This window comes from Athene noctua, chromosome 15 (assembly GCF_965140245.1).
Source record: "Athene noctua chromosome 15, bAthNoc1.hap1.1, whole genome shotgun sequence".
Classification (NCBI taxonomy): Eukaryota; Metazoa; Chordata; class Aves; order Strigiformes; family Strigidae; genus Athene; species Athene noctua.
The window spans coordinates 19,660,875-19,674,360 of NC_134051.1; the positions used below are offsets into that span (position 1 = coordinate 19,660,875).

The 13,486-nt window shown below is 42.4% G+C and overlaps 1 protein-coding gene across 12 annotated transcripts in view; it reads left to right on the forward strand.

Annotated features, from left to right (window-relative positions):
• TNRC6A (trinucleotide repeat containing adaptor 6A) overlaps positions 1-13,486 on the forward strand; it is a 95,010-nt gene that overhangs the window by 77,360 nt on the left and 4,164 nt on the right. For 8 of the 12 annotated variants that reach the window (XM_074919485.1, XM_074919489.1, XM_074919484.1 and 5 more), the window contains 13 exons: positions 658-3,246; positions 4,086-4,250; positions 4,422-4,597; positions 4,783-4,863; positions 5,311-5,362; positions 6,782-6,924; positions 7,271-7,417; positions 7,591-7,728; positions 7,963-8,091; positions 8,201-8,278; positions 8,539-8,749; positions 9,346-9,378; positions 11,985-12,116. In XM_074919485.1, the coding sequence (XP_074775586.1) occupies positions 658-3,246; positions 4,086-4,250; positions 4,422-4,597; positions 4,783-4,863; positions 5,311-5,362; positions 6,782-6,924; positions 7,271-7,417; positions 7,591-7,728; positions 7,963-8,091; positions 8,201-8,278; positions 8,539-8,749; positions 9,346-9,378; positions 11,985-12,116 (4,074 nt within the window). The remainder of the gene's footprint in view (positions 1-657; positions 3,247-4,085; positions 4,251-4,421; positions 4,598-4,782; positions 4,864-5,310; positions 5,363-6,781; positions 6,925-7,270; positions 7,418-7,590; positions 7,729-7,962; positions 8,092-8,200; positions 8,279-8,538; positions 8,750-9,345; positions 9,379-11,984; positions 12,117-13,486) is intronic. The other 4 variants (XM_074919481.1, XM_074919483.1, XM_074919487.1 and 1 more) reach the window with 4 other exon arrangements.

Below are 13,486 nucleotides of genomic sequence, written 5' to 3' on the forward strand. Positions count from 1 at the left end.
TACAGAAAAGAAGCAGTAGTTCTTACATAAATGAAAATGAGAAGTACCAGTTCAGCTACTGTTTTTAATCTGTACTTCTGTGGCAGCAGAACTTTAGATCGTTTTTTGTGTTGGATTGTTACTGTACAAAAGAAAATATCTTAAATAACTTGTACTTAAGAATTCTTATATGTCTTAACGGGGGTGGGAAGGTGTGTGTTTCTCTGGCTGTTGTCACACAGCAATTGGTACTACGAGGTCAGTTTAATATCCTGTTTAGATTTCTGCCTTTCAGAATGTCTTTGATTTTATATAGTATTTCAGTTATTAACGTGTGTAAGTTTTTAGAAAATACTTTGTATGTGGTGATACAGAGTATTTCTAAAAAATCCTTTTTCTCTGGCCAAAAAAAAAGAACCGTACCTTTAGGAGTGCTGCTTTGTGCTCTCTGTGAGAGTGCAGCTTTGCATGCTGGTGAGAGGTGTGGTGGGTTGTGTGTGGTGGTGCTCTGAGCAGCTGTACCAGGAAGCTTTCTCTGTCATCTTCAGTGGCTGTAGTGTTAAAATAAGCCAAATAATTCCTGGTTTAGTACCTTTGTACTTTTTTTCCTCTTCTGCTTAATGAAGTAATAATACTAAATTCATAATAATGCTCTTGGACTTTCCTTCTTCCCTTTAGATCTGAACCACAGTGGTCTAGGATCCCATTATGAAAATTCTCACTGGGGACCAGTCTCTTCAAATAGTGACTCCAGCACAAACTGGGATAAAGTTATTGTAGACGGCTCTGACAAAGAAGCATGGCCATCAATCACTGGCAGTGACCCAGAGTTGACATCAGAATGTATGGACACTGACTCTGCCTCTAGCTCTGGGTCAGAGAGAAACCTCGTTATAATGGCTTCAGGGAGCACAGGTGGTGAAAATGATGGCATTCGAAATGGCATTGGACATGGTTCTCAAAATAAGTTTGTGGTTGGTAGCAACAGCAATAATGTGGGCAATGGAAGTATTAATGGGCCGTGGGGTTTATCCCATGGAACCATAATAAGCACATGTCAAGTTTCTGTGGATGCTCCTGACAGCAAATCTGAAAGTAGCAACAATAGAATGAATGCTTGGGGCACCATAAACTCTTCATCAAATGGAGGGTTAAATCCAAGCACTTTGAATTCAAATGGCAACCATGGTGCCTGGCCTGTATTGGAGAACAATGGACATGCCCTGAAAGGGTCTGTAGGGAGTGGTAATCCTGGCACAAATATCCAGTGCAGTACCATAGGTCAGATATCTAATAGTCAGAGTATTAACTCTAAAGTGGGTGGTTCAGCCCATGGTTCCTGGGGAAGCCTTCAGGAAAATTGTGATTCTGAAGTAAATGGTACAAGGAAGGTTTCATTCAGTGGGCAACCTCAAAACCTTAACACTGAAATGAATGGACCAAATAACACTACTAACTTTATGACCTCTAGTTTACCAAACTCTGCTGGTTCAGTGCAGATTAACGAACTGCCTAATAATACAGGGCATGGGGCCTGGCGTGTGAGCACAATGAATCATTCTCAGATTCAGGCCTCTCCAGTTACAAATGGCACTTCCATTTCTCATCTTAGCAATGGTGAGGCGAAAAATGGTGGATCTTACGGTACTACATGGGGTGCCTATGGTTCTAATTACTCTGGAGACAAATGTTCAGGCCCAAACAGCCAAGCTAATGGTGACACTGTGAATGCAACTCTAATGCAGCCAGGCATTAGTGGGCCTGGCAGCACTAACTTTCAAATCAACGGGAATAAAGGAGGAGGGGTGTGGGAGGCAGGGACAGTCAACTCCCAGAACGTGCCGTGGGGAGGCGGAAATGGTGCGAGTGCTGGCGGAAGTCGAAGAGGATGGGGCAACCCTGCACAAAACACTGGCACTAGCGTTTCAAATGGGGAGTGGAGTAAACTGCCTAGTAATCAGCATTCCAGCGAGAGCGTGAATGGCAACAGCAGGAAGTTTACAAACGGATGGAAATCTACTGAGGAGGATGACCTTAACAGCCAGAGTTCTGCTGCCTCTCAGATAACTGAGCAGAGCAGCGCATGGGCCAAAACTGGTACGGGGGACAGCGAAGGTAGTTCGGAGAGCACTGGATGCCATGAAGATAGAGTAACGACGGAAGGACAGAATCGAGAGAGAAGGAAAGTTGACCAGCATGCATTACTCCAAAGCATAGTGAACAGAACTGACTTAGATCCACGTGTCCTTTCCAACTCTGGTTGGGGACAGACTCCAATCAAACAGAACACTGCCTGGGATACCGAAACATCCCCGAGGGGTGAAAGAAAAACTGACAATGGGACAGAGGCCTGGGGAGGCTCTGTGACACAGACTTCCAGCTCAGGGGGGTGTGTGGATAGACCTAGCCCTAACAATAATGATACCTCATCTGTATCAGGGTGGGGAGATCCAAAGTCTGCTACAAGGTGGGGAGACTCCAAAGGGTCAAACAGCCAAGGGGGGTGGGAAGAAGATTCTGCTGCTACAGTAATGGTCAAGAGCAATCAATCATGGGGAAGTGGCAAAGAGGAAAAGGCATCTTGGAATGACGCACAGAAGATCAAACAGGGATGGGTAGATGGGCAAAAGGCCAGCCAGGGTTGGGCAGTTTCTGCCGGTGATAGCTGGGGTGAAAATTCAAGAAGTAACCATTGGGGTGAGGCGAAGAAATCCAGTTCGGGAGGTAGCGACAGTGACAGATCAGTATCTGGTTGGAATGAGCCAGGTAAATCAAATTCTGTTACTTGGGGAGGTAATAATACGAACCCAAATAATTCTTCGGGATGGGATGAGCCTGCGAAGTCTAATCAGAACCAGGGCTGGGGAGACCCTCCTAAATCCAATCAGCCTCAAGTTTGGGGGGATTCATCAAAGCCAATCAACTCTCCAGAATGGAACAAACAGGATGTTGGCTCCTGGGGAGCACCATCTGCCACAACCAAACCCCCAGGGTCGGGCTGGCTGGGCGGGCCGATGCCGGCACCAGCGAAGGAGGAAGAACCCACCGGCTGGGAGGAGCCGTCCCCTGAATCAATACGCCGTAAAATGGAAATTGATGATGGAACTTCTGCTTGGGGTGATCCAAGCAAATACAACTACAAAAATGTGAATATGTGGAATAAAAATGTCCCAAACAGTAGCAGCAGTTCAGACCAGCAAGCACAGGTACATCAGCAGCTACTGTCTTCAAGTGCCATGTCTAGCAAGGAGAGCAGTTCGGGCTCTGGTAAGACTTGGTTTTATGCAAATTCGTGGTTTCCGTTAATTTTAAAACAATTTGTTTGTTCTGCCTTCATATACGAGTATTTTAGTTTCAGAGTGGAAAGGGGAAGGTGCCAATGAAGTACCATTTTATTTTTTAAAAGGAAAAGTAACAGCAGTGCTCATAGGTGGTTGATATTTTTGTACAGATTGGAAGATTGTTCTAGTTTTAAATAGCTTGAGTAATAAAGACTCCACAGCAATACTTGAATTCTGGGGTGTGAGAACACACAGAAGATATTTTAAATAGTATCTGAGGAACGGCAGTATTTTTCTTCATTGGATTCTAAACCAGTTAAAACTTAATGTTGCCAAAAGACTTCCCACCCCCACCCCAAAAAAAAAAAAAAAAAGCATTGAGCTGCTACAAGAGAGATCAAAGGGTGATGGTTTCATACGGACTCAAGATCAGGCTTCCTCATCCTGTCGTTTGGGGAGCAGTGAGTAATGATACTTGCAGATGCGCTTATGTGGTGGTGAAGAAGTATTTTGTGCTCTCTCTCTCTTTTTAGGTGTGAAGTAGCTTAAATATAATGAGCAGCTCTTTAGGAACTTAATATCTTAGAAATTTCTGTTACCAAAATGTAATTTTTTTCCATATGAAACCTGTATTTTTGTGATTTTTTTTTTTTTAATAGAACAGCTTACAGTTGTAGTAATTACCTTCATACAAAATGTAAATGTCTACTAAGATGCTTTTTATTGTATGTTATGGATCTAGAAAACACAAAGCATTTGAGTCTCTTTAGATAGCTTTTAAAATGCTGTTGAAAAACATGCCAATAACTCATACTGCTTTGAAAGGTTGGGGAGAGCCTCCTACTCCAGCCACTACTGTAGATAATGGAACTTCAGCGTGGGGTAAGCCCATGGATACTGGTACTAGCTGGGGAGAACCCATCAGCGATGCAGCAGGCACCTCTGGCTGGGGAAGTGCTTCTCTTGGTCAACAGGCTTCAAATAAACCTGGTGAGTGCTTTCTGCAGCCCCTTTGAATTCCGGGTGTTTGAGGATGCTGAAATGCCTCTGTAGAAGCTTTACGTTTTCGAGGGCTTTTGAAGCAAACATCAAGCTAACTTGGGTGTTAAGGGCAGGCAGTTGCTGGTGAAATGTTAACGTGCTGGATTCTTTTCACAACAGGGCCTAAATCTATGCAAGATAGTTGGTGTGGAGATGATATGCCATTGACAGGCAGTCGTCAGACCAGCTGGGAGGAAGAGGAGGATGTAGAGATTGGAATGTGGAACAGCAGTTCTTCACAAGAAGCTAACCCATCTTTAAATTGGCCACCATATATGAAAAAAATGCCCACAAAGGTAATGAGGAGGTTGAGTCAAGGTTTCTGCGCTGCTGGCACTTCTAAAAGCCACGTCAGAGCAGATTGCTGGGCTGAGTGGAGCCATTAAGCTTTAATTTTCATTCATAACGTTTTATGATGTAACTGAAGCAGTAGGTGGTAAACATCTCCCGAGTATCACAGGAATTCCTTTCTGTTTTTAAGGGAATAATGAAAGGTGGAAATAAGCAAGATGAAACATGGATCAATCCATTCATTAAGCAATTCACAAATCTCAGTTTTTCAGTAAGTATTTACCTTTACCTGGCTTCACTGCCTTCGTACAGTGCCAGTTACAATGCACAAAGATTAAAATGCTTGATTAGCCTGGTGTTTGTTTTCGTAGTATTTTTACTTCTGTTTGTCTTCCCTCTCGCCCATCCCTTTTCTTTGCATCCTCATTACAAAAAGAGCTTTTTATCGATCAGAAGTGTTTTTGTAAACACTACCCAGGGATTCATCCAGTAGTCTGATGTTTCATGTAATAATCTTACATAAATATTTTGGTGAAGATACCTGTTCTCAACTGGGTAACAACTTAAAGGGAGGAAATGCTTTAAAACAGCATCTGATTTGTCTCAAATTTTTTTTTTTTTCTTGCAGGTTTCAATTGAAATAGTATATAGGAATCTTTTAGGTTTAGCTTTTAAAAATATTACTGTTAAATAATTATGATTCATTTTATTACTTCAGAGAGAATCACCAGAAGAAACCATACAGAGCAATAAGATGGACATGTCTGGAGGTAAGAATAGGAGAACCTGGCTAGGTTTTATTGCTTTCCTTTCCAGTCTCTCTTCTAGTTCATATCCTTCTGTAAATTACTTTTTAAAAACTATATATAGATAAAATATATATAGTTATAGCTATATATAGTTAAATATATGTATCCCTAAAGAAGAGAAATGCCCTTGTAGAGAAGAAAATCTGTCATTGAGCAACGCTACACACCTAAATCACCTGGTTGCTATAGTAGTAGTATCCATAAATCAAGCTAAGCTTAATATATATTAAGTTGACATGAAAGAATGTTTTCGGGGTGTGGTGGGTTTGTTTCTTGTACTGTCAGTATCTAGATCACCTTCTGGATACCTTCACTAAATACGAACAGAAATGTTCCCAATAACACGCTGGCTCGTGGCACTGGTCGCGGTTCATTCTTGGAAACACATTTTCATTTCTAAGGAACGAATACTGAAAATTATTTCAGAAACACTTAAAACCTGAGTGTAGAATGTCTTGTGAACAGTTTTGTTTTTATTTAAATCCACTGACTGTTATGGTTCCTCTAGCAAATCAAAAATAGCATAATTTAATACATTAATAACAATATATTCTAATGATTGAATATTTAATTAAAAGTAATTGTAGTTTTTATTGTAGTTGCAATCTTTATTCCAGTTTAAAATGGGGTATTTTCACTCTGGGGCTCATAGTCTATTGTGTAAAGAAATTGTTCTTTGAATTTTAGGTTTTAATATTAATGGCAAGCCTCATATTTCAATTATTTCAAAATTTTTTTTAATTTGCTTTAAAATACCTGCTTGGAAAGTAATTCTCTTGTACTGCATGCGTGAAGTATTAATGGAGTCCTTTATTACTGCTTATTTGATCTTCTTGCTTGCCTAGTGGAATTAATGATAAAAGATAACTTAAAATTTGCTTTAATAAACACACATACTTTAATTTGTGAGGTGGTTGGGTTTCTTTTTAGCTAAATAGTTTTTTTTCTTAGCTGAATCAAATTAAAAGGCCTCTGAAATATTACGCAGAGGCAGGGGATGTGATACAGATACCACTTCAAAGCCAAGACAGTGCTTATTGCTGCTAACAAAAATAGCAGCGTTCACAACTGGAGACTCGGGTTTAAACAATTGCACTTTCTTGTTTTGGAGAGAAGACGGAGAATAATATTTTTGTGAAGCCTGGCAAAATCTGATGCTTTGCTGGTTCTGAGTTTGACGGTGTCTGTAGCCATTGATTCAGTGTTTCCCTTTTCAGTAAAGCCCAGAGAGTTTAAAGCTAGACGGCTGTTTTCTGTTGTTAGTGTCTAGCCTGAGAGCAGTATTAGCTCAGCTCTTCATCGGCACACACTGGTTTCTCGTGTATCTGGAAAGCCGAGTAACCCTGCAGTGTCGTAGCCGTGCCTCTTGCCTCTCCTTAGGGTTACTGCAGGACAAGCGGATGGAGATGGATAAGCACGGCCTCAGTGTCGGAGATTACAATCGTGTGGTTGGAAAAGGGCCTGGTTCTCGTCCTCAGATTTCCAAAGAGTCTTCCATGGATCGCGGTCCTTACTTCGATAAGGTCAGTGGGTGCCTTACTGGTGGGCACTGCTAAACTTCTCCGACTGCCCTCTGAGTAGTACCCGTGTGCTCCTTAGCTTTCTGCATTTAGTGCAGAGGGAAACCAGGGCTTTCTTGTTAATCCGTAAGATACGTTTTGTTCTTTTTAACTTACTGATATAAGATACTAAGCACTTTCTGTAGCCCGTTTGCAGTGCCAATGACTAACCTGATCTCTTTTGTTTTCTGCCTATTTCCTGCTGGTGCTGGACTGTCATGTGACTCTTCCCTTCTGTTCCTGGCAATGGTTTCTCCCTTCCGCTTGCTTGCTGGCTGGGTGTTGCGCATCGGTTTGTCTGTCCAATCAGGATGGCATTGTAGCAGACGAGTCCCAAAACATGCAGTTTATGTCCAATCAAAACATGAAGCTTCCCCCTTCAAATAATGCACTACCTAACCAAGCCCTTGGCTCCCTAGCAGGGCTGGGTATGCAAAACTTGAATTCTGTTAGACAGGTAAGGCTGTGTGCATATCCTTGGCATGTTACTTTACAGCATTTAATACTTTTTGATATAACGTCCTAGCTACCTATGTGATTGACATGTGTTTAACTTCTAATTCAAATGTGTAGGGGTGGGAGAAGCGGCAGGAGAGGTTTCTTGCCACTAACTGTCCGTCCTTTCCCCAGAATGGCAATCCCAGTATGTTTGGTGTTGGTAATATAGCAGCACAGCCCAGGAGCATGCAGCAGCCTCCAGCACAACCTCTTAATTCATCTCAGCCTAATCCACGTGCTCAAGTGCCTCCTCCATTACTATCCCCTCAGGTAACTGAGTACACAAAACATTCTGTGTGTAAACTACCGAAATACTGCTTCAGAAAATTAGTTTCTGTTTATTGGTGTTGCTGATATTCATTCTGTAAATATTTGAAAACCGACTTGGCTTGGTGAGTGTTTCAGAAACCAGGCAACTGTTGACCAGAGGTTGTAATATTTTGCATCTAGTGTAACTAATGGCACGTTGCTGTCAGTGGCTCTTCATACTGGTCCATTTTGCAGGTTCCAGTATCATTACTGAAGTATGCACCAAACAACGGTGGCCTGAGCCCACTTTTTGGCCCACAACAGGTAGCCATGTTGAATCAACTGTCCCAGTTAAACCAGCTTTCTCAGATCTCCCAGTTACAGGTAAGCTAACAAAGCTAGTTGCTCCGTGTTCTCTTTGGAAGTCTAAGTAGAGACTTACGTCAGCTATAAACTGTTTTTAAAAAAACCACCACAAAACACTGTCTCCTAGCGGTTGTTGGCTCAGCAGCAAAAAGCGCAGAATCAAAGAAGCATGCCTTCTGGTGGTCGTCAACAGCAGGAGCAGCAGGTAAATAAATACGTTTACTATTAACTTTTCAACCTGTCTTTAAAAACTTTTTTCATCCTGAGCTGCGCTTCTTGTTGTAAACTCTACTAAAGTGTGCGAGGGCGAATGGGATTTTGGCAAGCTTTAGAGGAGGGACTTGGCTTAATGCTGGGGTTTTGCTGTGCTGAGACGCATGGAACCCAAAGATGTGTTTCATGATCTTTCTTTAAAGGTGGAAAAGCTTTTGCCTATTTATATTGTAACTGCTCTGTTTTTTTAAGGGTCGATCTCTTAGTATGCAGCAACAGATGATGCAACAGTCCCGTCAGCTTGATCCAAACCTGTTAATGAAGCAGCAAACTCCACCCTCTCAACAGCAGTCACTCCATCAACCCACCATGAAATCCTTCCTTGAGAATGTCATCCCCCACGCTACTCCTGAGCTACAGAAAGGGCCATCACCAATAAATGCGTTCAGCAGCTTCCCCATAGGTGGGTTTCTCCGGGCTGACTCCGTGCAGGCGGTTAACGCTCAGCGACACGTGGCCTTTCTTCTCGTGTCGCCTGTCCCCTCTGAACACAGCAGTGACTGGAGTCCTGTCAGCACTCGCGATTTTAATGGAAGTAGTAATTCTTTGTGGGGCTTATCCGGTTACCCTTTTTCACCAAAGACATTTTTTCACAAGTGAGCTTATTCCCAGAAGTGACTGTCTGTATTTCGGTGGAAAATGCTTTACATTCTTAAAGAATGTCTGTCTCCTTTTATTTCTTTTTTTATCCTCTGGGTCCTAAGGATGACACAAAGTCCTTTTGCAGTTATGATTCCTGGAGCTAAAGGACTTTTAGAAGTAGAATCCACACAGAGAATCCATTGATGTGGTCTCATTTTCTTGGATTTTAAAAACATTTTCAATGAATCTGGAATTGCATAGTTAGAACAAAATGTTGATTTCCCTTTTAGTGTTTCTAATCCAGGAAAGAAAGCTTTTAGCTCTGCATTCTTAAAAAATGGTTGTCTCATTTCAGGCAAAATGTCTGAATGTTTATAAATACAAACATCTCCTGTTTCTTTCTCCCTACATTTCCAGGCTTCTGTCCAATTTCTACTTCAGAAATTCCAGGCTTGTATATTTTCTCCTTACTTTAGGTCCCTTTTTAACGCTATCGTATCCTTATTACAACTGTTTATCATTTACCTCTGTTCCTTATCCCTGTTTTTTTCGTCCTCTTCAGTTTGCATTTCTATTTTATTCTAATCTGGTCATTTCTGTTGGGCTGACTTCCTTTGCATTCTCATTGCTCTTTGTAGAGAAGTTTATTTAATAGAGAATGCTGCTGAAATCCTTGTGCTTACAGGTGGAGTGTTACAGAGGCAGTGGGTCAGTGCAGGCCACGCTGGTGCACTGCATGTGGCACACGGGGAGTTCTGCTTGTGGCCTGAGTCTAGGCTGCTGCTTAATAGTTGCTGCTGATGACTGGCATCGAGATCTAACTACTGCTTTCATTCAGAGGGCAGAGCATAAAAATGAAGTTTGTTTAGCTATTACAGGTGCTGTGTTAGGTCTAGTGAAAGGAATATTTAACTTTCTCACCAAATTTTGTGCTGAGTCATTGCATCCTGCCCATGTCAGGTTCCTTTCTGTTTAATTTCTTGAGCTGAACTGTTGTATATTGTTGTTAAGTAGCTGCTTTTGCACCTTAATCATTGCCACGTTTCAGGAACCTGCAGTATATGTAAGATTGTTTTGAGATCCCTCAGGAATCTGCAGTGTATGTAAGAATTCCTTGGGGTCCCCTTAGAATAGTGCTGCATAGTGATATAAGCAAGTGGAGCCACACTCAGGCCACAAAGACAAGCTTAAGGGTAGAAATAGTAGGTTGCTGGAATTTCTTCACCCTTTAGTGAAAAACTGAGTCGAGAGGAGTATTGGTAGCATCCTCCAAGTGCAAGTATAGTAGCGTAGGGGGGTGTGTGAGGAGGAGCTGAACTTGCCAAGTTGTCTTCTGGAGAATCTTGCAGGTGTGTGGTTTCCTCCATGCTCTAGCGTTAACATGAGACCCAGAACGAAAGCAGGGAGCTCCTGTTTGCATCCCAGGGAACTGATTTTGTTGAGATTCCCTAGACATTTGTTCATTAAAAGCAGAGATTGGGGGCAGGTGGGGGGTCTCCTTCTCTCTAGTTGACCAGAACTGCAGTCACATCCCGATTCATTTATAGAATTAAGTATTTCTAACATTAAAAATACCTTTTTCTGTCAAATAGTGAGTATAGCTGAACAGTATCAAATCTTTCACAATTGGCTATGAAAAATTACTTGTGGGAAGCCTGTTTAAATTACAGCTTGTCTGCAGGGACGGGGGTTTGTCCCGAGGTTCCGGATGCGGAGCTGCGGACGTGCGTGACGCCGAGGGGCCGGCATTAGCCTCATCGGCTCCACGTGCCTCTGGGCCAGCTTGTCATCTCTTGAACCCTTCTTTGAGAAGTCTGGCTCTGCAAGCTGCCTCAGAGGTAGAAGAAAGGTTTCTGTTGTGCACAGCTTACTGCTCTGGCAACAGTAAAACGCCGGAGCGAGAGGCGTCAAACTGCACTGACTGGACTTGTCCCTTTTCTGCTTTGACTGTTGATAGCTGTTGTATTTCTTAAAACTCAGCTGTCCTGTTACAAGGCGCTTTCTCTGAGGCTTTTCAAGGGGCTGCTTTTCTGGCTTCAACATCTGCTCATGCCTTTAACAGATGGAAAACAACTAAACAAATAACCAAACCAACTTCTACATGACAGTGAATATCGCCTTAGGAACAAAGCTAAGCACTAGTTTCCAGTGCTGAGTTAAGGTGTTTCTAGTAGAGATTTGAGAAGTTCTCTGCGTGTCTCTGGCCCTAAATTAAAATGTTGTGGTGGTTTGTTTTCAGGAATAAAAAAAATAAATCTGAAGGGCTGGAAGTGTAACCAGGTATGGCTGTGAATTCAGGATTCTTGGAAAGAGAGCAGGCATGCCGAAGCCCAAAGGTGGGCGTTGTCCGAGCTGGTTCTTGCAGGTGTTGGGATTGATTTGGGTTGACATCGTGTTGATTCTCTGGCAGATAAACACGCTGAAAAACAGACAACAGGCGAAGACAGGTTTTGTTTGTTTTCTCTTACTGAGGTTTTAATATTCAGTGTGGACAGGATAAATGGAGGAGGGGGTAGTGTAGTGCTTGTCTGAGCTGCTGTGGGTCAGAAGCTGGCCAGGCGTCCTGTTGAACAGCCCTAGTAAGAACGGGAAGGAGGTTGTAACTGCAGATAGAGGCACATAACTTCTGCTGGGTAGGGATGCGTACAGACACAGCCTCCTGCTGAGGAAGGTGTCTTCTGGAGCTGAGCGTAGCTCTTCAAAGTACGGTACTTCTGCTGTGTACAGTGAGATCGGGGGGTGGTGCTGGGCGGGTGTTAAAATGCCACATTCTAGATGTTTCCACTTGAGTTTCTCTAACTTCCTAACGGCTTCTTCCACTGACATCTTTGCATGAAGACATCAGCTGAGAACTTCCGAGTGCTTTGCATTGCTTAGCTTAGCTTCTGTCTGTAGTAAGTTCACTGTATTAAACGCTAGAATGTTTCTCAAAAGCGGAGATGTGGAAGCATGAAATAACTATAGCAGTATGCTCTTAAATGTTTATTAGGACAATAGTGGTAATTAGCAGGAGAAAAGTGTTTAGTCTGTATTTCATAAGCTATATATGTTTTTAGGAATGAACTCAAACTTGAATGTAAACATGGATATGAGCAGTATTAAAGAGCCACAATCTCGGTTGAGGAAATGGACTACAGTAGACAGCATTTCTGTGAACACATCGTTAGATCAAAACTCCAGCAAACATGGTACGTTAAACCCCTCGTGAAGTAGCGCTTGACGTCGCACATCCCATTTCCACATTCCCTGTGCAAAATGCAGGTTTGCTGTGGGTAGGCCTGTAGTTGTAACTGCTGCTGTTGGTGTTGCTTGTAGCTGTCAGTATTTGTATTGTGGTGTCTGTGCCAGACCTGCTGCTTGTCTCCTGCAGCAGCCCATCGCTTTCGTGGATGTTTTTACTTACAGAAGGGATCTTGTCACGACATTTAGTAGAAACGTTGTGCAGAATTCCCTGTTAACCAGACTTTTCTTTAAGTGTGACTGTCGCTGCTAGTTTTACCTGGATTGGAATGCTTCATGTATGTTTAAATCAAAAGCTTTAGATTTTCTAGCTTTCTTCCCCCCCCCCCCCCCCCCCGGCCTTAAGGTGATTCATGGGGATTTAAGTCTGCATGCACGCGTTCTGGTGATGCCTGACACTCTTAGTTGCAGGTTTTGGTGATGAATGTGTATGTTTGCATTCTAAAAATGGGGAGAGCTTAGAAGGGATAGACTAGTACCGTTGCTGCGCTTAGTTTGAGAGGAGGCGGACTTGGTGGCTTCATGTTTCGTTGCAGTAATTAGGATTCGTATGACATTCAACTGTTTCAGTTGCTTGAAATCTCATCCAGTTAAAATTTGAGTCTTACAGCACAAAGGTTCTTGTCTAAAGATAGTTATAAAATGTCTCCAGTCTCCTGTTGCTGTTCAGTCTTCGGATTGTTTGGATATTTTTAGATTTGTCAGCTGTGTTACTACTGTGAAATGACTCCCTGCCGTAAGGCTCTAGCGGAGGTGCCCTGCTACTGCACTTCTGAACTCCAGCGGGTTGTTACCTCCAGAAGTCGAAGGGTTGGTGTTTAGATGTAGCTAATGTCTTCTGAACAGTATCAGGAATTTGATTATTTGAACTCCCTATTGCATTGAATCCTTACTGAGTGTCATTGTTTCCTCAGCACTGCAGAATGTTCTTGGCTTTGCTGCCTGGTAACTTTTAAACTTTTCCTTACAGGACTTGCACAAAACCAAACAAATGCTGTACAGTGCTTTTGTTCCTTTGCCTCCAGTGATCCTTTTTTTTTTTTTTTCCCCTCCCAGGAATATGAGTAGAATTTACGGAGCTTTTCAGTAGCTAAAGATCCTTCAGATTTTGTAGGTGTTTTTTCCAAGAGCCCTCCCATCACAGACAATGTTCGCTGCCCCTGTTATCTGGTTGGGCTCTTACAGAATGCTCTTACCCCCTTGAATTAATACTTTACTTAAATTTACGAAGTATGCTGTTTTAGTGAGATGATTTTTGTGGGAGATCATTCTTACAGTTTTCTCCTGAATTATTCAGAGACAGTTCATTTTAGATATT